Source organism: Poecile atricapillus, chromosome 17, assembly GCF_030490865.1.
Source record: "Poecile atricapillus isolate bPoeAtr1 chromosome 17, bPoeAtr1.hap1, whole genome shotgun sequence".
Classification (NCBI taxonomy): domain Eukaryota; kingdom Metazoa; phylum Chordata; class Aves; order Passeriformes; family Paridae; genus Poecile; species Poecile atricapillus.
In genome coordinates, this window is record NC_081265.1 from 7,211,002 (window position 1) to 7,236,268 (window position 25,267).

The 25,267-nt window shown below is 57.9% G+C and overlaps 1 protein-coding gene across 5 annotated transcripts; it reads right to left on the minus strand.

The window, feature by feature from the left end:
- Positions 1-811: 811 nt before the first annotated feature.
- Positions 812-23,315, minus strand: RNF157 (ring finger protein 157). Of its 5 annotated transcripts, XM_058852582.1 has the most exons (21): positions 23,092-23,315; positions 17,920-18,038; positions 13,905-13,993; positions 13,258-13,404; positions 12,594-12,711; positions 12,429-12,495; positions 12,229-12,272; positions 11,795-11,842; positions 11,460-11,531; positions 10,792-10,951; positions 10,371-10,483; positions 9,841-10,079; positions 9,648-9,756; positions 9,339-9,450; positions 8,727-8,929; positions 8,532-8,597; positions 8,207-8,255; positions 6,630-6,740; positions 5,922-6,017; positions 1,879-1,919; positions 812-1,455 (listed from the first exon to the last, which is right to left on the minus strand). In XM_058852582.1, exons 1-20 carry the CDS (start codon positions 23,177-23,179, stop codon positions 1,879-1,881), a joined length of 2,091 nt encoding a protein of 696 aa, XP_058708565.1. In that variant the 5' UTR covers positions 23,180-23,315; the 3' UTR covers positions 812-1,455. The 5 variants fall into 5 exon arrangements, with proteins under 5 accessions (XP_058708565.1, XP_058708567.1, XP_058708566.1 ...); XM_058852584.1 differs by lacking the exon at positions 5,922-6,017; XM_058852583.1 differs by lacking the exons at positions 1,879-1,919; positions 5,922-6,017.
- Positions 23,316-25,267: the final 1,952 nt, after the last annotated feature.

A 25,267-nucleotide genomic window follows, 5' to 3' on the forward strand; every position in this document is an offset into this window, starting at 1 on the left:
CAGCTACCATGGCCCTGGCTGAGAGCCAGGCAGAGAAAACATCCCCCAGCCCCCAAAAGGGCTTCATCCCTCTTTAGGAGCCACAGCCATCACCAGCACAGCCCATGCTCTGCCATGGGGATGGCACTGGGAACCTGCTTCTCACACACACCCCTCCAGGGACACTGCTTTCAGTGCATGGACACCTCTGTTCTAAGGTGGCTCTGCAAAGAGGAGGTGGCCTTTGCTGCCACAGCCATGTGACAAAAACAGATGGTGAAAAGGAAGGCTCAGCTTCCCACCCTGGGCTGCCCCAAACAGCTCTAGAGCTCAGTAGATTGGGATGCAGGGTCTGATGTGATTTCCAAGCGATTTCTGACTGTCCTGATGCTCTCTGGAGTAGAGCGTGGCCTCTGCCAGTGGCCCCACCAGGCCCTCAGGGTCTGTGGCTTTATCCCTCTTCCTTTACTATCCCTGTGTATCTGCCCTTGGAGCAAAATCCACTTATGCTGCCAGCCCAGTGCTGGCCAGAGGGATGGGGATGGGGATCGGCTCCACACCCTCATCCACCCCTTGCTACAAAGTGTTATGGGAGGGCAGGACGGGTGGGACGGGGGCGACACTTTTGGCACTTGTTCCAGAGCCCTGAGCTCACAGCAGGGCGGAAGACAGAGAGGATAAATTATCAATGCCCCTGGAGCAGGCTGGCAGGGCTGGGGGGTGGTACCAGGTCTCCTGCCCACCCCTGCCACCCTACTGCATGCCCTGGGGAAAAGCAACCTCAGGGCCAGGCCCAGGAGCCCAGGTGCTGCTCAGAGGGAGAGCAGGAGGAGGGGGAGCTATGAGGGCACCACTACTGCCAGTGCATCAATGGGGACATCCCATGGCTTGGGGACAGCACACGGCAGGGCAGGGGCATGGGCCAGCAAACCTGGGGGGGGCCGGCCCCCCATGAGAGTCACCAGCTCATGCACCAAGGATTCCAATCCCAACACTCACCCTTGAACCCACACCCCTGAACATCATCCTCCCACTGTCCCCACCTACCCACCCACATCCCAGAACCCCCTCAGTGAGGTGACCCTGTCCCATCTGCTCCACACATTGGAGGAGAGGAGCCTGGGGGTGTAAAGTGACCGGGGGGGCAGGAGGGGACCCCAGCCCATCCCCGTTAGGGCTGGAGAATGGGAAGGTGCTAATGGGGGGCTCCAAAGTGACATGGCTTTCAGCCCCCACGGAAAAGTCGAGGTTACCGTCTTTTCTTTTGAAAATCAGTCCTGGTACAGCTGAGGGGTGGAGGTGGCGATGCCCACGGTGCCCAGACACCCTCTGGGTGGGCAGGGGGGTCTGTGCCCCCACCGAGGCTGAGCCCTCACACGGGCAGGGCGGGCGCTGCCTGCTCCGGGTCCCGGGAGCCGGGGGGGCGGCGGGGCCAGGTCTGCTGCAGCCCCACGTTGTTGTTGGCTGCCTCTGGGCCTGGGGGGAGAAAATGGGGTTAGGGGCTCCCAAAGCCCACTGGTGCACTCGGCTGGTTTATTCATGGGGGATACGATTTATTCTCCCAAAGTAACGCCCACCTCCCCAGTCCCCCGTTGGGTTTTGGGTGCAGTGAGGGCTGGGGGGGTGCCCGAACTCACCTCTCCAGGCCGGGGGAGCCTCTTAAACCCCCAATTTCTCAGGAACGCTGAGGGCCAAACGGGAAGCACAGCGCGACCACCGCTGGGTTTAAACAACCCAAATAAAGGGGGCTGCCTGTGCCCCCTCTGCCCAGCACATGCAGGTGCCCAAGGGATGTCACCTGGGCAGTGAGGGGGCCACCAGCAACGGGTGACAACCCAGCTCCAACCCCCCGGGGGACGGCACGAGGCGGGCACAGCTCGGGGGGTCTCGGGGTCTCACCTATTCCTCAATGTTAATGGGGCAGGAGTCCGGCACGGCGGCTGCGAGGCGGGAGAGACCAGAAGGCACACGGTGAAGGCAGGAGCGGAGGCGGCTCGGGGACACGGGGACATGCACACACGAGCGAGCAAACGGGGTGACCGGCGGGTCTGGGGGGGCTCACGGCCTGCCAAGGGGTCCGGGGAGCTGTGCCGGGCACGGGGAGAGGGGTCCCCATGCGTGGAGCCACCCGGGGTTTGGTGCCAAGGGGAACCGAGGGGTGGACGTGCTTGTGGTGTAGCTGGGTGCCCGCATGCCTCCTCTCCGGCTGCAGGCTCTCGGTTCAGGCAGCAGCCTTCAGCTGGGACTGGGTGATGGCAGAGCTCGGCCCCTGGCTTGTGTCCCACCACCAAACCCATCAGAGGCTGCGTGGTGCCCTTAGGAAGGGGGTGCACGCTTAGGGCAGCTTGGCTGTGCCCTCCAGAGAGGTTAAGCCCTGTGGCCAGGGGAGCTTTGAGGCACAGGGACTGTGTGAGGCATGCCAAGGCCCAGGGCTGAGGCTTTCTCAGAGGGAGAGCAACAAAATCCTGCTGCCTGCTGATTTATGGGAGGTGACAGCTGCCATTTCGACTGGCTTTTCATGGCGAGCTCAGGCTGGAGAGCGAGGCATGTTAAGTCTGCAGATCCCGGAGGGAATGGATAATTAAACAGGACCACACGTACATGCACACGGAAATCCCATTAAGAGCTTGATATTGCCTAAGTCACTGCAGTGCTCCAGAGCAGAGACCCAGCTCTGCTCAGTGCACCCTTGTGAGGCTGCCGAGGAGCAGGGCTGGGGCAGCAGGACATGGTCTGGCTCTGGAGCAGGGTGTCAGCCCTGTGCCCACCCACCTCCCACCCCTTGTGCTGCTGGAGGGGTCTCCCCTGCTGTCAGCAGCTGGCAGACCTGCCCTGGGCAGAGCAGCTCCCAAATCCCATCCTGGTGAAACCCAACCGGCTCACCCAGCCCACTGCTCACGGCTCAGAGCATCTCTGGCTTTAAACCAGCAAGAGCCCGCAGGGGATTTCAGGTTTTCTACAGCAGCCTTCCAGCCCCCCACCTCAGTGCCAGCCTTTCTGGCAGATGCTTTTCCCCAGTTTCTCTTTCCAAAGCTGTTTTTGCCATCCTTCCCCTGGCAGAGGCTGTGGCCGGAGGATGCTCTGAACCCTGGAGACAGCCCCTGCAACCTGTGCTCTGCAGGATCCGCACAAGGACACGGATCTATAAGTTTAGTCAAACCTCGTGTCCTAAAATCCCTGGGATGGGGACTTTCGCCTCCTCCCAGTGCTCTTTCCCAACAGATTGAAATCTGCAGAGATTTCAAAAGAAACTTTGAGGAACCATGTCCCTCGCCTTCGTCTATTACAGAGGACAAAACCATCATTATCAAATGTCACCAGCTTGGAGACTGTCCTAGATGTTGACTCTTGAACAGCACAGATCTCAAGGGCCAGGATGCTACTGCCTTCCCTACACCCAGTGAATGGGGTTGTCATGAACTGGGTAAAAGCCCTGAGAAGTTTTATGAATGACACAGCCAAAACAAAATCACAAAATATGGAACACCCCCAGTCTGTCTTACCATGAGCCCAAAGGATTGTAAATTTAAAGACACAATACTGATCTTAGCTCCCTATTGTACAGAAGCTGACTGGACCATAGAGGATTTAAGGGTGCCCATCATACCCTCCACAACTGCTCCAAAAACTTCTCCAAAACCTATACATTTCAGATAAATATATATATAGTGTTTGTGCATGTGTGTGTGTATATGTATATATATATATATGTATACATATATGTATGTATATATATAAAAATATAAAAATGTATAAGTTATTATTATAATTACTATCATTATTATAATTATTAAATTATATATAACATTTCAAGGTCAAATTGGTTGAACAACAACAAATATTGTTTAATCCTAGTCCTTAAAGAGATTCAGACCAATGTTTCTGCTATCAGACCAAAACATTCATCTTTTACTGTTACCTCCTCTACTGTGTGGTTTTCCTGGCTGTTATCTCACACATCTAACTGATATATTGGGAACTGGAATAGGACTATTGAATAATATCAATCTTCAAACTCTAACTGATCAATCAAGTGCAACCATTAATAATTTCAACACTACAGATCAGCCCTTAAGGTCTTCCTTATCTGCTCTTGGGAACGCACAGTAGTCAGCTTCAAATACCAAAAATACCCAAATGCTAATGACCAACTGGCTGATGGTCTGGGAGTTGCCCAAAGCAGTGTCTTCAGCACTCAGCTGTATTCCAACTCAGTTGTGGTTACACTCTACCAGTGCTGGGATAATCACTGAATGGGAAAAGGGACTTTTATTCATTGAAATTTGAAAGGGCATTTTAATCCTGGCAGTCTTTAATCAAATTTTCTTATGTCCCCATCACTAGCAAGGTCACAGCATTTGTCTTGGCAATACACAGTGCTTCTGTACATAGCAAGAACCAAATCCCTGTGGTAGGAACAGGATTAGATCCATTGGAGCACTGAGCATGGGCTTTTAATAACCACCATACACATGCATGGCAAACCACTGATGTAAGTGGTTGTGTGGTGAGAGAATGGCAGGGGTTTATATGGAAGAGTAATATTTTGATAGCCTAACCCGTGTGTTTGGACACAGAACTGTGGCTATCATTTTGAAATGTCTCCTGACCATGACCCTGAATCCATCCCAGTACCCACAGGGTAAGGGTGTGTGTGTGTGTCTAAGAACCCCTTGTGACAATTTACAGTGGATGACACAAAAATACAGCTTTGAATCAATGTATTTGTGATTTCACCTATAGAGCAGGGTGTCACTTCAGCTGCTCCCTACTGAAACTGCACCAAAATGTTATGTTAGATGTGTTACATGACACTTTGTCTCCAACCCCTACTGGAATGGACATTACCCCAGTTAAAAACTGCTGGAACATCCTGATCTATAAAAACCGGTGCAACAACTCAAAAAGGAAAGTCAGAAATCAATGATTGCTGTCTGTTATTATGTGGGAAAAATGCCTTGTATCCTACAGCGAGTGAAAAGGGATGGAGAACATCATGTCTGCCATTCCCAGGGGACCATGGACAGCCCCAAAGCCCCCACCCTGCACCTCCTCTGCCCCTGGTCCCAGCACAGGGAGCAGCCCTCTGCTTTTCCCCACAAATGCCGAGGCTGGATCACCCCTCTCATGCAGCACAGCTCGTGCCGAGGGCTGCAGCTGCCGGACACATGGACAGGTGTGGTGGCCAAAGGATGGAGAGGGCATCCTTGGCTGGGCCCAGCCCAGGGACCAGCTCCTGCACCCCAGCCCAGGCAGGGGACAAGGCCAGTGCCCACCTCACAGCAGAGCAAGAATTTGACCCTGTGCCAGAGCCATCTGGGCTGCAAAGCTCTCCCTTCCTCATCCTCCCCCCAGCACAACCAAGAGGGATGCAGTCAAGGATGGCTTTGGCCACTGCCACAGCCGAGGGATGCTTTGCCAGTCCCTCCAGCAAAGCAGAGGTGCTGCTGGGACACCCCCAGCTCCCTCCCCATTCCCTCCAGGCCAGCAGGACTCAGCCAGCTGCTGACAGAGGGTGATGGGGGGGACACAGGGCTTTTGTGGCAGGCGCCTGTTCCTCCCCAAGAGCCTCAGCCGTGTTTCTCCAGCACAGAAACCAGCAGGAACAGGCAAGGCAGCAGGAGAGGAGGCTTTCCCAAAGGAGAAGGGGAGAAGAAAGGATTTTGCCTCCCTCCAGTGGTTTTCACCCACTCTCTTGGCTCTCCAGTACCTGCTGCAGGTCTGGGACCTGCCACAAAGTCTGCTGAAGGGGCAAGGCAGGGGCAGAGTTGCTTTCAGCTTGTCCACAAATGTATTGAGGGAGACCCCTCAGAGGGAGTTGTTTTGGCTTTTTGGCTCGTTTCCCCACGCACAGGCTGAGGAGAGCCTGCAGGTCTGGGCAGGGTCCCCAGCCCACTGCCCCCTTCCACACAGGGGCCAGGGGTGTTCAATACATTTGTCACCTTTGGGCAACTCTGGGCAGGGAAGGGGCACAAGCGTGGGTGGAGAAAACCGTGTTGGCACAGAGCGAACATGAACTTTCACGCAGACGGAGGAGCCTGGGGGGAAGGAAGAAAAAAAGGGGGATGGAGAGAGGCTGGGAGGAAACAGAAATGGAAGGAGGGCGGGGGAAAAAGCATGAAGAAATGGGAAAGACAGATGAATGTCGGGGCTCTGTAGAAAGGTGACCTGATGGACACACCCCATCTCCCTGGCCTTGGAGGAAGAGGAGGACAGGACAGGCAGCTCCTGCTGCACAGCTGGACTGCCTGTGGATCACATCCCAACTCAAAATATTGCTGTGCCCACCACAAGCCTGTACCAGGCTACAGCTGTACCACACAACCACCATCCTAGGGAGGTCTGGTGCCTTCTGGAGTGCCAGCAGCCCCTGGCCAAGGGACAGAGAATCCCAGCAAAGCTGCCTGGGGATGTCCCAGTCTGGACAGGCCACCCTGACCTACGGGTGGTGACGTGTCTGGTGCTCAGCCCCACAGAGGGACGGGTGGAGGGGTGCAGTGAGGACAACCTGGCGAGGATGGTAGTGGCCAGGATGGTGGGAATGATGGTGATGGGAGAGGAGGGATGGATGCAAAGGGCTGGGGGGATGCAGGGAAGAGTGGAACTGTCCCCCCCCACCCCAAGTTCATGTTCAGCAGACGGCCACTCACCAGGTAAGCAGGCCTCAGAGCACAGTTTATTGTCCAGCGCTTTCACGTGTGCGATGCCCATGTCATTGTTATTGTCACACCTCAGACCGAGGAAAGCGCCTGTCCTCGGGCCTGGAAGGGAGTTAAGGCAGTTAACTCGGCCGGGCTGGGGCTCGATGTCGCCTTTTTAGCACTGGGGGGTGGGATTTCTGGGGCTTTTCCTCTCCCCTCCCCAGCCTCTTTCAAAACAAAAAATGACATAGAAACGATGCATCTGTGTGGGAGCGGGTGAAGAGTGGACAATAACGCCTGGGCACGGCCCAAGCTGCTCCTTTCCTCGCAGAGGCCGCATCGGAGGGCAGCGGAACAGCGACGATGCGGCCGCGGGCACACGCACGAACCTGCCAACCAACAGGGTTCAGCCAAACCTTCCCTCTGGCACAGCCAGGCTGTGGTGGCACCCATCACCTCCTGCAGGAGCCTCTCCAGCACCAGCGGTGCAGTGAGAGCTGCGTGGATGCCGGGAAGAGGCAGTAGCTGGATGCGTGGGGCAAAAGAAGCCGTAGCCAAGCTTTTGCAGGGGGGGATGGAGGCTTTTGGGGATGAGGGGGGTAACTCTGCTTCTTAGCATCGCTTCTACAACAGATCAGCCTCCAGGTTCTTACCTGCATCCATCAGATGCAGGTGACTAAACCTCAGGAGGGATGTTCCCAAATGTGCCAGTAGCCCTGCTGAGAACAGGCGCAGGACTGTGTCCTAAGGAGAAAGGCCATCCTGCTCCCAGAGTTGTTGGGATGCCCGTGGGTGTCCACCACAGCCCCTGGTTGTTCCTATTTGTTACACTTGAGTCTCCCCATCAGCATGAGGCTCTCTGCAGGTCAGAGGCCATGATTTGGAGATGGGTGTTCCATAGGTGTTCCTGCTTTCCAGCTTGGCTGAGCATCTGGGTTGGATGGGGAAATAGTTTTGTTGTATTTTTGCTGAAAAGAGACTTGGAAATGTGGGAGAGGGCACACTGTGGGCCTCCCTATTGCCCAAAAGCAATCCAGGGCAGTTGGTGGCCAGTGGCATGGAGGTGACCACCTCTTTCCTTGGCTGGCTGAGCTCAGGGGAGGAGGCAAGAGGAGCCCTCGATGTGTGTGTGTTGACTTGTGAAAGCACATTGAGGACAGGCCAAAGAAAGTGAGGAAAGCATCCCAGAGGGAACAGCTCTGCAGCCCCTTCCTATGGGAATCAGCCCAGACACTGATTTCTACAGGGGAGAGTTCCAGAGATTTGAGAAAAGACCTTGGCGAGGGAAAAAGCGCAGAGAGAGAAACCTCTTTCCCATTTGGCTCCTTGGAAAAGACCATTGGATCCTGCACACATCGCCTGCTCCACGTCCCACATTGAACTCTCTGGGGTCCCCATGGCTGGCTGGCTCCCCCCACCCACTGGTGGTCAGCCCCCCCGTGGGTGTCCCCACTGTGACAGAGGTTTCCCTGGCTCCCACAGAGCCCCCAGGGCTGTCCCTGATGGCAGCAGGGGAGCTGGGGACAGCACAGCACCCCCCACTCACGGTGACAGCGAGGGGACAACAAGGACCCAGGGCCTTTTACCATCTTCCTGTGTGGGAGAGGCGTCCTCGTCCTCCAGCACATCGTTGCCCTGTGGCACAGGCGAGAGGCAGTGCGTGTTAGCCCAGGGCTGTGCCAGGGGCTGCTCCCAGCTCCCTCTGGGGGAACATCCCTGGGGATTCCACGGAGCAGGAGTGTTGGTGGGGCACAGCCCCAGTGCCCCATCCATCCCCAGGGCAGCCCCTTCCCCAGCCCAGCCCTGGTGGAATGTGATGCCAGCTTCCCCCTCCGTGGGCACAACTGGGATCCCCCCACGGTGCCAGGTGACACCACAGCTCCCAGTTCCTCGTGGGATGGTGATGGTTACCTCAGCATCGCGCTCCTCGGCAGAAATGCTGACAAAATTTAGATCTGGGGACTCCACAGGTGTTGACTGTAGGAGGAAGGTGGGAAAGATGGAACAAAAGCAAAAAAAGTCTGGTGCCAGTGGTTTTGGAGGAGGAGCTACATCCCATGGGAGAGCTCTCCAACCTGGGCTCCACCAACAGCCCCCAGTCCCCACCTCTCCATCAGAGGCTGTGGCGCTTGCGGCCGCAGGCGAGGGGAGCACATCCTCCTCCTCCTCCTCTTCCTCCTCCTCCTCCGTGCCAGGGGCGATGTAGGAGCCAGACATGGAGGACACGGTGTCGGTGCTGAGCTGGGAGTGCTGGCTCTGGGAGGAGGCCATGGACATGACGGACTGAGCCAGGCTGCTGCTCACGGGCTCTGGGGGAGAGCAGGGGCTGAGGGGGCCGCTGGACCCCCCCAGCCGCTGCTGGGAGTCACGGCACAGCACCCACTAATGGAAGGGGCTAATGAGGAGCTGTGGGGTGCAGAGGGAGGACTGGCTGCGTGCCACAGAGACGTGATGGGTGCAAAGCTACCGGCAGCAGGTCCCCAGGGCTCACAGCCACCAGTTTCTGGGTCTACAAGGCGACAAAGCAGGCATGATCCCCATGATCCCCATCTACAGGTGACAAAGCAGAGGGATGTCCTGGGGCTCCATCCAATGTCCATGGCAGGGTAAGAAGGGGCCATGCCACCCCTCTTTGCATCCCCCCACAGTGTGACAGTCCTGAGATCACGATGCCACTCTCCTGCCTTGCCAGCACCTATGAACCCCTCCATGCTGTACCTTCTGGGGACGAGATGGTGGAGGAGAGGGGTGTCCCAGTGCACGAGGACTGGTCGACGGCTCCTGATGATGACAGGGTGATGTTTTCACTCTCTGGTGTCGCACCACATTCCTGGAACAGGAGCCCATGGGAAGGATGGGATGAGGGATACTCAGCATGGATGGCTCATCTCTTCCAGGCATCCTTATAGATGGAGGAAGAGCCAGGAGGGGCAACCCCAGGCAGCCTCTCTGGTCCCAAGCCTCCCCCAAACCTGCTGTCCCCCCATTGCCTCAACTCCTTACCAGCACGTTTTGGACAGTGCTCACCTCCTCATGCCGGGCTGGGGATCTCCTCCTGGGTACCCTCAGCTCCGACTCGGTGCACGACTTCTCATCCTCCTCTTCGGGCAGGATGGAGGAGTTCTGCGAGATGGACCTGGCCAAAGGAGCAAAGCAGAGAGTTCCACCCCTGCCCACAGCCCCCAGAGCCCCAGCGTGCCCCCAGGCTCCCAGTACTCACTTGGAGATGCTCTTCTTCAGCTTGAGCCCCGGGGGGCCGCAGTCGGGCAGGCGCTCCAGGGGTGACAGGGCCCTCAGGGGGGGCAGGGGGCCATCGCTGCCGTACGAGGGCAGGGTCCCCACGCCCGGGGGATCCCCCAGCGCTCGCAGGGGCAGCGCGGCCGGTGACGGCGTCAGCGGCCCATTGAGAGCCTCCAGCAGTGACACCACCTCGTAACCCGGGGGGATGTTCTCCGAGGACTGGGGAGGGGGGAAGATGGGCTGAGGATCCTCCTTAGGCCATTTTGCTGATCCCCTCACTTCCCAGTGGGATCAAAATGCCCCAGGAAGAAGCTCAAACCTAGGGAATGGACACCCTGACAAAAACCTTTATTCTTTTTTATTTTTTTTCCTGTAATATCAACCCTGCATTTTTTTGCAAGATGAATTTGTAATAAATAAATAAACCCTGTTCTTCAGAGACACACAGATCCCCAAACATCCCCATCCTGGTGTAAGAGGCCGGGGTCCCACCCTCAGGCAGGCACTGACCGAGTGCTCCTCGGAGTCGGAGGTCTGCGAGGCGATGATGGGGTTGAAGCTGGTGGGCGAGAGCGGGCCCAGCTTTTTCCTCATGGCTCGGATTTGAAGCAAGGCTCGGAAAGCTGCGGCAGCAGGGAAAAAAGGGAGGAGTGAAAACCAGGCATTGAAAGGAGACCTATCAAAAAATGACACCGTTTCTCAAGAGGGGCATCCCCAGTGGGGCTAGAGGGACTGCAGAGCTCGAGGGTGGGAGATGCCAGCCCGTTCCCAGAGATGCCAGCCCGTTCCCAGAGATGCCAGCCCGTTCCCAGAGATGCCAGCCCATTCCCAGAGATGCCAGCCCATTCCCAGAGATGCCAGCCCATTCCCAGAGATGCCAGCCCATTCCCAGAGATGCTGCCCAGCCCACCCAAGCCCACCCGGGCCTTACGCAGCCTGCAGATGGGGCAGTTGTTGGCCTGGTAGCGCAGGGTGTCGGCGCAGGTGTTGCACAGGCACAGGTGGCGGCAGGGCAGGATCAGCGTGTCCCGGACGTCCGACAGGCAAACCACGCACTCGGCGCTGTTATCGCTCACCTCATCCTCAGCCACCTGCCCAAGGGACAGGAGGGAACTGCTCGGCCTCGGGGGTGCCCAGCCCACGTGGGTGCTCTAAAATACTGGCTGGGTGCTCAGGGAGAGTTCTGCCTGTGTCCATGGGCTGCCTGCTCTTGAAATGCCCCCCCGGGACCACGTTCCTCTCCTCCAGGAGGCTGGGAGGTGAGGCCAAAGGAAACAGAAACCCAAACTTTCACCCCAGTTTTCACCTATTAGAGCAGAGCATAAGGCACATCCTGTGCCTTGTGCCTGATGCTCCCCATCTAAGCCACCACCCTTCCCTCAAAGGACCACAGAGGATGGAGGGAAAGCTCAATCCTTCACTTTACTGCCTCCAGCAGCTTCAATGCCAACACAAAGTGTCCCCAGCCATCACCAGCTCCGTGCTGTGCTGCAAACTCTTGCCCTGAGCGTGTTTCAGTGGCCAGAGCTGGGCTAGGGGAAGGGAAGAAGGGATGAGGGAAGACCCCTGGGAGGCAGGCAGGGGGATGCAGGCACACACCTTGGAGTCCTGTGTGTTGTACTTGTTCTCGATGCCGTAGATCTCCTGCAGGAGGTAGCTCACACCATCCACCTGCAATCCCATGGGGAAGGGGTGAGGAGCAGAGACACCTTGCCCAGAGCCCCTGTGGCTCCCAGAGCCCTGCTTGGGCCAGCCCTCCTCCCCCCAACATCCAGGGGTTCCCTTTGCATTGATAACCTCAAAATTGCACTCCCTGGGAGGCAGGGGCAAGGCTGGAAGAGGCTTAGGGCTTTAGGGGCTACCCAAAACCCCTCAGTGCTTTCCCTGCAGGGTGTGCAGGGACATCTGTACCTCAGGGACACCCCAACACTCACCACTTGCTTCTGCTTGAGGGGCTTCACGCAGAAGGTGCCATCACTGTGCTGGGGGGAGGAAGGAGCACATGGGTGGGCAGCCCTGGGCTGCTGTGCCAGAGCACCCACCCAACCTGTGGCTGTCACTGCTCCCTCTCCGCTCCCAACAAGCCCATTCTGCAGGAATTCTGGCTTTTCCTGACAGCCCAGCACCAGGTAGCTGTGGGAGGTCACACACATTGCAAAGCTGGAGACTTGTTGGAGGAAGGAAGAGGGAATTGAGCCCAAACGCCTTAGAAGTGGGTACTTAAAATGAGGGAATGATCCCAGGATTTGAGGAGCCGCCCAAAACATCCCCAGCCCAGCAGCACCCAATTCCCAGGGATTCTCCAGGCTCTTGTACCTGGTGGATGATGAAGGCAGGAGGGGGAGGATGGCCCCAGCTTGGCACTTACCTTCTCAAAGGTGGCCAGCAGCACGTGGCAGTGCCCACTGTGCTCTGCAAGACACAAAGGAACACGCAGGGCTCAGGGGACGTGCAGGGGCATGGGCAGAGCCACAGCAGCAGTGAGGAAATGCAGGAGGCTCTGCCAAGCTGGCATCACAATGCCAGCAAAGTGGGAAAGGCCATCCCAGCAAGGAACCCCCTCCTCACCCTCTCCTTCATCCACCACTGCCTGCACCACCATGGGATAAACCTCGCGGTCCAGGTCAAAGCCCAGCTGGAGAGAGACAGGGCGGGCTTGGTGAGATGGAGCAGCGCTGAGGCTTCATCCCACCTCCATCTCCACGGGATGATGTCGGGGCTGGGGGCACCCACCTCCTCCTCGCTCCACTCGGAGGGGTCGATGGTGTGGGAGGGCACACAGAACTGCTGGCACACCCCCCGCTTGTAGTGCACCGTCTCCGACTGCAGGCTGTTGTCCCTGGGGGTGTAGCTGTCCCGTGGGGAGAGGACAGGGTCAGGGCACCACGGCTGTCCCCACGCTCCTCCTGCTCTCCCCAGATCACCGAGATGCCAGGAAAATGGGAGGGGGTGTGTGTGTGTCACTCCTCCCTTCCCAGATGCCTCTTGGGGCTGAGGTGTGAAGGTGTAAAAAGGGCTAAAATAATCCACAGGGTAAAGTAAACACAGGGCAGCCAGCACAGCATGGGAGGGGACAGGAACAACTCCATAGCCAACCTGGAGGGGTTTGGGGGGAAGAATTACTTGCCTGGTCTCCATTGTGACCTGAGGGTAAAAAGAGGGAGCAGGATGTGACAGGGAAGGAGGTGGCAGGGGCTGGCAAAGACCCGGTGGTGGAACTTGGGGGAAACAAGGAGCCCCCCTCCAATGTCAGCACCACCCTCAGCTGTTCCCTGTCCTGAAGAGGAAAGATGCTCAGGGGGTGAGGCTCCACATCCACCAGCCAGGGACACACACCAAGCTTGGGGGGACACAGGCCAAGCTGGGGGGTGACACAGGCCTGGCTGGGACCCCTCACCTCGCCACCCCATTGTGAAACTCCTCGGTTGCCTGGTAGTAGATGGTTATGGCCACGCGGGCGTCGGTGTCGAAGGTGAACTCCACGTTGTAGTGCACCTTGGCTTTGCTCACTTCTTCCCCCGGGGTCTTCACCTCCTCTGAGCACCTGAGGAGCACAGAGGGTCCACCTTGGGGTGCTCCAGGACTAATCCTCTTGGCACCAAAAGGGGCTGCTGCCCTCCATCAGGGGACACTGAGGCACAAGAGTGCCTGGCATGCCCAAGGTCACTCCTGCAGGCTGGGAAGCGCCGCAGACAGATTCCAACCATAATCCCGAACCTCCCGAATCGCCCTGCCGCAATCCCCAGCCTCCCTCCAGCAAAGCCTTGGGAAGGTGGGGGAGGAAGAAGCAGCAAAGAACTTCAAAGGCAGCGCTAAGCTCCTTTAATCCTGCGGCAGTGCCTGTGCCAGGAGGGGAAGGGCGGCTCATCCCTCCACCCGCAGGTGCCGGAGCGAGAGCAGCCCCGTGCCCACCATCCCCAGAGCACCCAGCAGGAGCCCCCCGTGCCCACCATCCCCAGAGCACCCAGCAGGAGCCCCCCGTGCCCACCATCCCCAGAGCACCCAGCAGCACCTCCCTCCCGGCTCAGGGCTCAGGACACTCACTTCACCAGGCGCAGCGTGTCCTTGCGGATATTGATTAAGCTCCTGAGGGTCTTCACGGGTTCCTGAGGAGGTGGAGCAGCGTAAGGGAACTAGGACGAGAGAGACAGCGGTGAAGGCAGACGCACACAGGGGGCTCTGGTGGCTGTGGAACCCCCTGTGACCCAAACCCAACACCCTACAGAGGGAATTGGGGTGGCCTGGGCATCCTGATGGGTGCTGAGCACCTGCAGCTCCTGCTGGCACTGGGTACCAGGCAGCATGATGACAGGGATGTCCCTCCTCAAGCAGCAAGGCCGGGACAGCAGGGACAGTTTCACTGGGGAGGGGACACACAGGGGGGCTGTTCCTTGTCCCTTCAGCTGGAGGGTGAGGGGGATGTGGGGCATGGGGCAGGCGGTTGCTGATGGATTTTTATGTTGTTGGATGAGGCTTGGCAGAGAGAGGCTGAAGGTCTCTCCCTGCCCACCAGCTGAGAAAAAATAGGCACAAGCGTCCCTGTTTCCTCCCTGTGGTGGACGGGATTTGGGTGGTGAGATCCCAGCCCCATGCCCAGAGCAGAGAGCCAGCAAGGTGTCTGGGCAGGAGCAGGCAGGCAGCAGCATCCCTCCTCCAAGCTGACATTGTCCTTGCCAGTCCTGTCTGTCCCCTTGGCAGGGGCTGCAGGGCTCCCTGGGGAGAGGGGACATGGTGGCACCCAGGGGACACCCTCTCCTTGGCACTGCAGTCACCCAAAAGAGACTGAGGGCAGTGAGGAAGGGATGCAGGACCCACCTCCCCCCTCTCCATCTCCCAGGCAGGTTTAGCTCCAGGAGGGATCAGCCCTAAGGCCCAGCTCGTTGGCAAGCTGTCACCGTGTGCCAAGGGACAGCCAGAGCCAGGAGGGTGTCAGGTGCCATCAGGGGTGGTCAAAGAGCCTCAACTGCTGCCTCTGGAGAGGGAATAGTGTCCCATTGTCCCTCGCTGAGGCACCCACCCCAGTACCAAGGGAACAAGACCGAATTGCAAGTGGCCCTTGGGGATGCCCTGCAGGGAGCCAGATGCCAGTTTCTCATGTCCCTGGTGCTCTCACAGGGGACAACCACCTAACCCAACCTGTCCTCAAAGCCATCATCACCTTTCCCATCCCCAAAGCCCTGCAGAGCAGGATGGATGGGGCTGGGGGACCCGTGCTGGGCTCAGGATGGGACAGGCAGAAGCCCTCAGTGCAGGCACAGCTCTGTCCCATCCCTGCTCCACCATCACCATGGCCAACTATGGCACAGCCCTGATCCCACGGGTGCCACTAAAGACAGATTAAAGCTTAGGCTGGACACAGCTCAGCTGATGGCATCAGGGGCTTTGGAGATGAATTCCCAGCACTGTGGAACTGGGTCCCACTGCTCTCGTCCTCTCCAGGAGGGGAAAAGGGCAGCAGAGTCATTAAACTGCTGTTAACGATCTTTTTTATGAGTCACCAAATGTGCACCTGCAGAATCGAGCACCTGCAGAGTCACCCATTGCAGCTGGAGGGGAGAGAGTGAGAACACGCTCCAGGCTGAAGCTGAGCCATGTCATGACATGTTGTGCCATGTCGTGATACACCCCCTGTAATTCAAACTAATGCAGTCATCCAAAATTGCTTGTTTGCACCTTACTCAAACCAGCCCTGGCAGGGAAAGCACCCATGGGTGCACCCCCCTCCTGCTGCAGGGGTGGGTGACAGAGAAGGGAAGGGGCAGCCAGGTCCCCTGGGTGTCACCCACAGGGGCCGTTGGGCTGGGCAGGATGGGGAAGTGCTGCAGGCAAATTCTGTGCTGCAGAAACCACTTCAGGCTCTCCCATGTGTGAAAAGCGCTTTTTGGGGGTGGTTGTTTGGGGTTTTTTTTTAAATTAAATTTTACAAGCCAGATTTTGCACATCAGAAGGAGGCCATTCAGAGGACGTTTTGCATCTCCTCACTTTAAACCACGCTGAAACACAACAGAAAAAATGGGTAACAGTTGCAGTGAAGTTAAGAATGTCATCCATGTGCCTATAGCAACATTTGGTGCAGGCCAGCTTCTGTTGAAGTGAAATAAAAAACATCCTCAAAAGTCTGTCTTGGGGTTTTTCTACAAGCAAACCCCAGCAGCTCTGCGTGGGCAGGGAAACCCAGTGGCACATTTCAACAGTTCCCAGCTTACCCTGTGCTCTCAGAGTGCCTCCAGGAGCTTCTCTGCTCCTCTGCCCCTGCATGGTGGCAGCTATTTAAACCTGCAACGCCCTTCCCAGCCCCTTGGGAACCTGTTCCCAGCTGGAAAATCCAGATTATCATGTATCCACAGAGGGGAGAACCTGCACAGCCTCCGGCTGCCCTGCACGTCCCTGTGACAGCAGTGCTGTTCATAGCTCAGACCAAGTGCTCTGCTCACAGAGGACTTGGGACACAATTCTAAGATATCCTGGCCCTTGATCCCCAAGGAACTCAAAATTAATCCCCCACCAAAAAGCAGTGGTCATCTTTAATGTTTCCAGCCCAACCAGGGCTTTCACAGAAGGCCAGAAAGCAAAAGTCTCGCAGCCAAGAAGCATCAGGACAGGACTCGGAGGTGGCAGCAGAGAGGCCCAAGTGTTGCCTGGACACAGGCTTGGACCAGAACCAGCACAGACCCTCCCCAACTCCTCCCTGAGCCCCCAAAACTGGCCTGACCCAAAAGTCCAGCCCCAGAACTCCCCCTGCTCCCCGGGGAGTCAGGATCTTGGTCACAGTTCTGCAGCCCAGAGCCATCGGTAATTAAACCGGAGCAAAACAATTTAGCTTGTGATGCTGTATTAATTCTCTCTGCTGTTTCCAAGCTGTTCCTTTGCCTTCCCTGCTGCTCTTCTGTCAGGGCTGCTGACATGGGAACTGCTCACTGGGCAGTTTAGAGGCTTTTACTGTAATCAAGAGGATTTCTCAACACGCTGCTGGAGGACCCTGAGTGCTGACTTCTCATTTTCCGGGGAAGCAGAGGGGCTGGAGAGAAAGGCACTGCCCTTGCTCACCCTGTATTCATGTGCTTTGTGGGTGCTCCCAGCCTTGGCTCTGCTGGGATCCCTGCTCTGGCACAGCCCAGGGCTGGACACTTCCCCTCTGAGGGACCACATGATGCTGCCAAAACACTACCAAAGCAAGGAGGAAACAGGAGCCCTGCTGGCAGCAGGCAATGCTTGAGAGCTGGGCTAAAGCACCAGGCAAGTTTATCTCGACTTAACAGAAAAGCTTTGATGACTTTTAAGTCCTCAACCTGAATCTTTTGAATATTTGACCTCCCAAACTCCTCCAGCCAGTGTTGGTGAGTTGTCCCACTGCTGAGAGACACCCAGATGAGAGGGGGACATCACTCCCAGGCTGAACCCCTGCTCTCATTTCCTCCCTTTCCAAAGGCAGCAAGCACAAAAACCATCTCCAGAAGCCTGGGGTGTAGGGACCCCCCTCCAGCCAGGTTCCCTTGTGCCCTGAGACCAGCTGGAGCTGGTAGCACCCAGCACTGCAAAACCCATTCATGCTGTCCCCAGCACTGCAAAACCCATCCATGCTGTCCCCAACCCCAACTTACCCCTGCCTTTTTACTTTTATTTTATTTCTTTCCCTTTCTTGCTAGAGCTTGGGGAGCAATTTCATCTGCTCCTGTCCAAGCTGCTCTACTACCCTGAACCACACCAGCACCTCTGTGTTATGCCCCACAACATGTGCCCTCCTGTCTGGGATATAGCTCCTGGATGACATGGGGAAGGCAAGAGAAAACGCAGCTCTTGGAGAGGGAACGAGAAAGAATTTGGATTAAATCAGCCCAATTCCCGTTCACTCCCGGATAGAGGACAGGCTGCAGCAGGAACCCAGACCTTGGATGAGCCACCTGAGAATCCACTCAGCCCACTCCAGGCATGCTTGGCTGGCTGTGCCCGTGGAGGGGGACAGCCAGCAGCCTTGTCCCACACACACACGGCCAGCAGAGGTTTGGGAAGGGGGTGCCTGTGCTCCGGACCCCCCCAGCCCCGGGTCCCCGGTACCCACCACCACGGGCCGGTTCCCCAGGAAGTTGAGGTCGCTGTTCTCGCCGAAGAGGTACCCCTCGGGGTGCGTGGAGTCGAACTTCTCCCCGCCCATGATGAAGTGGTTGGCAAAGTAACTCCCTGAAATGAGAACAGAGAGAGCTCCTGAGCGGAGCGGGAGGAGGGGGCTCCTGCCGGGGGATGGAGCGGCACAAAGCCACCGGATCGATGGCTCGGAGGTGACTTTGTCCCCAGGGTCACCTTGCTGGGAGCCTTTCTGGTTGAGCTCACACGCTGAGAGCCCCCAGGGAGGCAGAGGATGCCAAGAAGCCTCACTCCCTGCCCACCCTCCCCTCTTCCTGCATCCCACCTGCCTCAGCACTGCGGTCCAAGCCTGGGCACACAGAGCCGGGATGGGGAGAGGCTGCTGCAGGGTCCAGCCCCATGGCAGTGCTGGCCCTGGGGGCTGCTCCATCCATGGGATTTAATAGTGCCTGGTCCCCTTTCCCTGTCTGGGAAATCCCTGTGAGCCCCAGTATGGCCTGAGCCACCCAAGGTCACCCTGACCTTCATCCATCCCCGCACTGGCAGGAGCAGCCGGATCCTGGTCCGTGAGGAGGAAGAGGAGAGGGCTCCTGGGGCGGCAGAGCAGAGCTAATCCTGCCCATAAGCAGCAGCTCATGCCCCGAGGAGGCGGGAGAGGCAGAGGCACAGCCTGAGCTGCCAGAGAGCCCTGCGAGCCCCGGAGGAGCCAGGCTGGCCCCACATCCCTGGGGATGCTGCGGGGAAGGGCAGCACGGACCCGGCATACAGCCCTCAAAACAGGGCTGCTCCTGCCCAGAACCTGATGGCACAGACCTCGTGTGCCACCCAAGGCAGCGTGCCCACAGCCAGACACTGCCCAGATTGGCTGCAGCTGCCACCAGGAACACAGCTGAACCCGGTTCTGTCAGTTCTCAGCCTGCAGCCCTCCCTGGGCTCTCCTGCAGGAGTCAGGATTTTGGGGTCCTGTAGATCCTTCAGGAGCTCAGCACCTGCCCTGCAGAGTGCTCCACATTGCCCTGGTGAACGCTGGGTCAATGACCAGGGTCCCTTCTTCCCTCACAGAGCCAAAACACCAAATGTCCCAGCCCTGAGCTGGGAGCAGCCCCCAGGTCAGGCACTTCTCCACTAGAGGAGAATTTCCTCCAGCCTGGCCAGGAGCCAAGTGGTGCCTGGTCCTTGTCTGTGAGATCTGGGCTATGTGGGGAAAGCATGTTGTGGCACAGGCAGGAGGGTTGGGAGAAAAGGGAAAGGTGGACAGGGATGGGGCAGCAGCAAGGGGTGAGCAGAAGCACCAGGATTCAGTCAGACATGGACACAGAGTCCTGAATCCTGACAGCCACAGGGACAGGGTTTGGCTTATAAAAACTCCAAACCCACCAGTACAGATCCATCTGCACCCCTCCCAGGAGACACCCCAAAACCAAACATTTGGAGACCACAGATAAAGGAGCTTAAGCCTGAGCAGCAGCTCTGCTTGTGGGTACTGAGGTCAGAGCTTGCAATCAGCTTCCAACAGAGGCACGGGCTGTCCAGGGCTGGATCAGGCTTTAATACTGCACTGAAACCCGAAACAGAGCCCTAAGCCCAAGGGGAGGAGTAGGGGGGGGGGTCTAACTCCAGGCTGGGAGGGATGAGTGGGTCACACAGCTCTGCCCCGAGGCCCCATGGCACAGGGATGCCCAAATGCAGCGAGCCCGTTAGCAAACGTCGACCATCTATTATTGATGCCTGCTGCTTTCAGGTCCCATTTTCCATGTACATAATTTATAGGCAGCTCGCCTGGAAGGACTCAGCCACGTGGAAAAAAAAACCCAAGAGCAAAGTGCCTTCAGAGCTGCCTGCAACAGCACAGCCAGGGGAGAATGGGGCCATCCAAAGCTTTTCCTGACACTGACATGGAGCAAGAGCAGGAGATGGGAAAAAAAATTACATTTAAACATGGAGAAAAGCCACCCCAGCACTAAGAAAAAGCTGGAAAATGGAGCACAGGCTCTCTGTGATTTGCCCAGCCATAGTTTAGTGCATGGTGGGGGCTCCTGCAGGATGGACAGAGCAGGTGAGGACCGTGCTGCCATCACCCAGTCTCCCTCCCAGGAGTATCTCTGGGAGCTGCAGGCTCCAGCACATCCCCCAGAGGCTTCAAGTCCCTCTTGACAGCAGGCAGAACCAGCTCTGTGCTCCCTCCAAGGAAAGGTCCTCCTTGCTGTTAAACAGAGGCGTGAGTCGAGCCAGGTTTTCCAGGGAAGCAGCAGCCCAGGAAAGCCCAGGGCGTTGGCAGGAGCGTGCCGGTGACTCCCTGGACATGGCCGGGGGGCAGAGCAGGAAAGAACCTTCCCAGCCACAGCCACCTTATTATGGGCTGACTGTAAATCCCACACCCACTCCTGGGGAAGCAGAGCCAGTCAAGCACAGCCACAGCTCGGGAAGGGCTGCACGAGCAGCTGCTGGAAAAGGGGAATAAACCCAAATTGCCTGAGGTTCCCAGCAAAAAAAAAGTAATTGTGTCCTGCACATCTGCTGGTAGCAGCACACATCTGGCACCAGCTGTCAGCTCCTTTTCCCCACCAGTGCCAGCGATGCTGCCTTGTCCAGGAGGCAGAGGAGGGTGAGGAGCCTCGTGTGTGCTGTGCTCTGGTGTGCAGTGACATGTCCTGCACCGTGCCCCAAGCCATCACTGCCCTGCTGGGCTCTGCTACTGCAGCCTCTGGCTCTCCAACGTTACAGCCTCACTCTCCAAAGCTGCTGAAACAGAAAAGCTCATTCCCAGCTAATCCACACACTCTGGTGAGGGGAGCACTGGGATTGCACAGCCTGTGGTCAGCCCAGACGGGTGGCACAGCGCTGGCACAGGGACACCCTGCGGCCACGGGTGCCAGCACAGGGTGCTGTGATGGGCTGGTTAAAGGCTCTGGGTGCTTCTGCCCCTGGGCAGCCCATTATTTAATTCCATGCTCTAAAATGGGCAGCCAGAGCCAGCAGCAGCCGGAGCTGATGCCGAACCCTGTCCACAGCACTGCTGCGTCAGCCCTCGCCCGCCGTGGCTCTGCCACCGCTGGGATTGTGCCCCAGGACTGGGGGTGTCACTGCTGGATTAACCCCTGTGCTCCTGCCCCCTGCCAGGGCCCTGCTCACAGCCCTGTGTGCCCTGGGAGAGCTCAGTGACAACCTCAGCTGGGGACAGGGGCTGAAAGCTGGCCCCAAAAGCCATCCCAGTAGCCAGGCAGTGGGCTCCATCTACAACCCCTGCTGGCTCTCCCTCCCAGTGGCAACCATGGAAGTAAATCTCAGACTTTGTTTCAAAAATTATAGTTTAACTAATCCCATTGAGATCTCATCTGGAGGGGATGGGACTCCCAGGATGGGGAGATGCTCAACTGGGATAAGACACAGCTGCCCAATTCCCACTGGCCATCCCGAGAGAGCCTACAGCCCAACAGTCAAAGCCACATCCACAGAGAGAGGGAAATGCCCCAAGGTCCCATGAGATTCCCCTCCAGGGCCACATTTCCAAAGGCAGTGGCTGTTTCCAGGTGGTTTTTGTGGTGGGGGAAGCGCTGCTGCCACAGAGGACTCAGCTCCGCTGCCTGGCACGTCCTCCCTCGGCTGCCAGCAGCGCTGAAGGCAAATCCCACTCGGATTAGAGGCAAACCAGCCATAATCCCCCAGGGCCACCAGCCTGCCCTTGTCTCAGTGCAGATGGCTGTGTCACCTGGGCACCTCCTGCCCCTCTCCTGAGGACCCTGGGCAGCACCAGGACCATCCCCCAGCTCTGCCCAGACCCCAGCAGTGGGATCAGGCCAGCTGAGCACAGCCAGGAGCCCCAGGCTCTCAATGAAAGCCCGAGTTAAACATCAGCCTGGTGACCTCTGTCAGCTGAGATGGCTTTGGAAGTGCTCTTACACCCTCCACCCCTTCATACCCAGATATTCCAAGAGCCCCTAAATAAGATGGGATCTCAAGGGAAAAGGTTGTAATGCATGGAAACACCGTCCCTACAAAGAACAATCCATGGATGGGCTGGTCCTGCCTCACCTGGCATCAAAGTGACAGAGGCCTTGAAACCATGTAAAAAGGGGAGCAGGGGGAGCCCTGCAGGAGGCCAGGCTGTCAAGGATCAGCCATCTCCAGTCAGCTGTGCAACCTATTTTAGATTAAAAGTAGAAAAAAAAAAAAAAAAAAAAAAAAGCCAAACACGGCTTTTCAGGACAAGCATAGCGTTTGTGTTGGCTGTAATTCTTGCTAAGGAGGTCTTTAGTTGTAATTAGCAAGTAATTTGTCACAGCACTAACGATCCGAGCGTTTACCTTATCCTATTAACTACCAAAATAGTTACCTATTAATAATATTTAGTGCTGCAAGGACCCTGTGCAATCTCCTCACATGCACGCACGGTGCTCCGGGGCATCACCCACCGGCGCCGGAATTTCTGCGGCTCCGAGGCGCTGCCCAGCCAAGGGCTGGACCCCAGCACCCCTCCCTCCCCAGCCTGCCCCCCTCGGACACCCCCTCAGCCCGGCCCTGGCAGGGAAAAGTGAGGCACAGAGGCGGATTTTCCAAGGTCACGCACAAGGTTTGAGACAGGGCCGGATTGGGGAGCGGGAGATGCATCACCAGCCAGCCTCGAGGAACGGAGAGGAGCCGGGAAGGCGCAGGCTGCCCACGGCAGGGGCTGGGGTGCTACGATGGGGCAGAGCATTGGGAAGGAGGGATCCCCTCCAATCCCTCCCACCCCAGCCTCCCTCATCCTCCCGGGAATTTAAAACCAGGATTTTCCCGAGCAGGCAGCACCGGAGTAACCGGCTATAAAAATCGCCTCCGGAGCCCGCTGCCGCAGACCACGGCTACAGAAATAATCGTAACAATAATGTCATTAAAGTCGCGTCAACTCAGCCAAGTTTGGGAAGCGGGGTGCGCTGGCAAAGGGGTGCCCGGAGAGGAGTGACCCCCATCCCTCCCGCGCCGCACTCACGCAGGGTGTCCCGCACCAGACCCAGATTTTTAGGGTGCTCCCCCTGTGCGTCAGCGTTTGCTTTGGGGTGCGCAGGGTCACCCCCGCCCGGAGCAAGGTCGTGCCCGGTGCCCGCCCGACTCGCTCCTTTCTTTCCCTCCCCATCGGCGGCACCGGGACGCGAGGCCCCCCGGAGCTCACCGGATTTCGGGGGGTATCTGTAGACGGAATTAGCGGGGATATCCACTTCCTCCACCCCTGCGTTCTGCCGGCTGGTCAGAGCCCCCATGGCCGGGCCGGGGCTCAGCGGGCTGGGGGCGGCGGGGAGTCCTCCCGCCCGGGACCGGGACCGGGACGGGGGCCGGGACCGGGACTGGCGGCGGCCCCCGCCCGCAGCATCCTCCGCTCGCTCTGCGCCGCGCCCGGCGCCGCCTCCGCGGCACCGCGGGGCTGCGACACTCGGGGCGGGGCCGGCATCGGCTGGCACGCCCCGACCCGCCCCGGCTCGGTCCAGCTCGGCGAGGAGACCAGATGCTACCGCTGCCTTCCCGTGTCGCCCTGCCCCGGTGAAGGGTCCCTCCTCAGGTGCCACTCACCTGTCCCCCCGCGGTGGCACACGCGTGCTCACAGTGCCACCCACCCGCCATCCCCCTCAGTTGCCTCCAGTACCGCTCAGCGGCCCTCCTGGCCATCATCTGCCACTCTCAGCCACTCCCCAGTGACTTCTGTCCCCCACGGCCCTCCCTGCTCCCATCCTTGCCCCCAGCCCCACCAGCTGGGTGGCACCGAGCAGCAATTCCAGCTCAGGGACCCCGAGGCTGGGCATGGCCCCTCTGTCCCTGCACCCCCTGCTGACTGCGTGTCACCTGGGAGGAGAACAACCCCACTTTTCCCGGTTATAAGGGGAAGGATTGTGTGCAGCTGCTGGCACAGGGACTGACCCCCTCCAGCAGCACCTCAGGGGTGCGCAGCGCTGGGGAGGAGCCAGGTTAAACCCCCCTCCAGTGCACATCTTCATCATCCCCATCTTCTTCATCCCCATCCTGCCTTCCCAGTTCCTCTCCACACCAGGAGCAGCTGCATCCACCGGGAATCTGGAGGCAGGGAGCTGCCTGTCCGCTCCAGTGCACCCCAACAGATTCCCCCAGCCTTATACTGGGAAGCACTGGTCACCTACTGATTTTCCTCTTGGACTGAAGAGGAAGAATGGACGCTTTGACCGCTCACTTAAACCAGCCGGTGATTAATTAGTCCGGCAGCGCCAGTTAGTGGAGGATCACATGATTTTGATTTGAGTTGATAACACGAGTGCTATAAATATCAAACGGGAGATGTGCAGGGAGGCGGATCAGCTGCCCTGATGTCCTCGGCTACTCAGTGGTGACGAGCAAAGGCCGTCCCTGGGGCTCCCCCCTTCATCCCCTCCCTGTAGAGGGACACACGGACCCCTCTCCTGACTTCTTCCTACCCTCACAAGCCCCAAGGGCAGCTGAGAAAGCCAAATCAAAGAGCAGCAGGGGTGGCTTTGTATCCTGTTTGTCAGCCTGCCACAGTCACACCGGGACCCACATTCCCAGCAGTGACACCACGTCCACGCTGCTGGATGTCACACCTGGGCTGGCTGCCAGCGGGAGCACCGACTGAAGAGGAGGATTCAGACTCCATCATCTTAAAGGTCTTTTCCAACCCAAATGATTCTAGGAGGAGCTGAGGGCAACATCCACACCGAGAGCCTGCTCCAGTTCTCAGGGCTGGTGCCCAGCTGCGAGCCCCGAGACCCCAGGAACTGATCCCTGTTCATCCCAACACATTTTTGGGGATCCTGTTCTACACATGGATAATTTAAAAATTTAGCACAGCCCCGCTCCCCTGCCTCGCTCCAGGCGGCACCAACAGCGAGAAACTGGGAGAGGGAGCCAGCACATTTCATTAGCAGCACACAGCAGACTGCAGGGTTTTAGTGTAGATAATAATTCAAAGTTATCCCCGTGCAGATCCATAACCCGGCAGTCATTACGCACAGCGCTGCTGCCTGCATGCACGGCTCGTGGTTTTTTTTCCCTGCGATTACTGCAGCAGAGGATTTTGTAGGACAGTGCCGCAGTGGAGCGCTGGCAGGAGCTGGGTGACGATACGGCTCCGAGGGCAGGGGCCCTCCCAGTTCTGCCCAGCTGCACATCCCAGCACACACAAAGCCAGGAGAAACCTCAGCAGGGCTGACCCGGAGGGGGCATCCAGGAAAAGTGCAATGTTTAAATCCAAAATGCACGTGCTGCTGGGCGAGATGCAAGCCTGAAGCTCGTGCTGCCTGGCTGTGGGATTTCACACGTGTGTTTGGCACAGAGAGAGGATCCTGCCTCCTTGTGCTGAGAGGGAA

Excerpts from the sequence above, each read along its gene's own strand:
- RNF157 (XM_058852580.1), bottom strand. The coding sequence starts at position 23,179 with ATGGGGGCTCTGACCAGCCGGCAGAACGCAGGGGTGGAGGAAGTGGAT. Across the intron at positions 13,405-13,904 it reads GACACGCTGCGCCTGGTGAA|GTGCTCAGAGGAGGTGAAGA; the intron begins GTGAGTGTCCTG and ends TGTGCTCCTCAG. Across the intron at positions 6,741-8,206 it reads CTCTCCCACACAGGAAGATG|GCCCGAGGACAGGCGCTTTC; the intron begins GTAAAAGGCCCT and ends ACTCCCTTCCAG.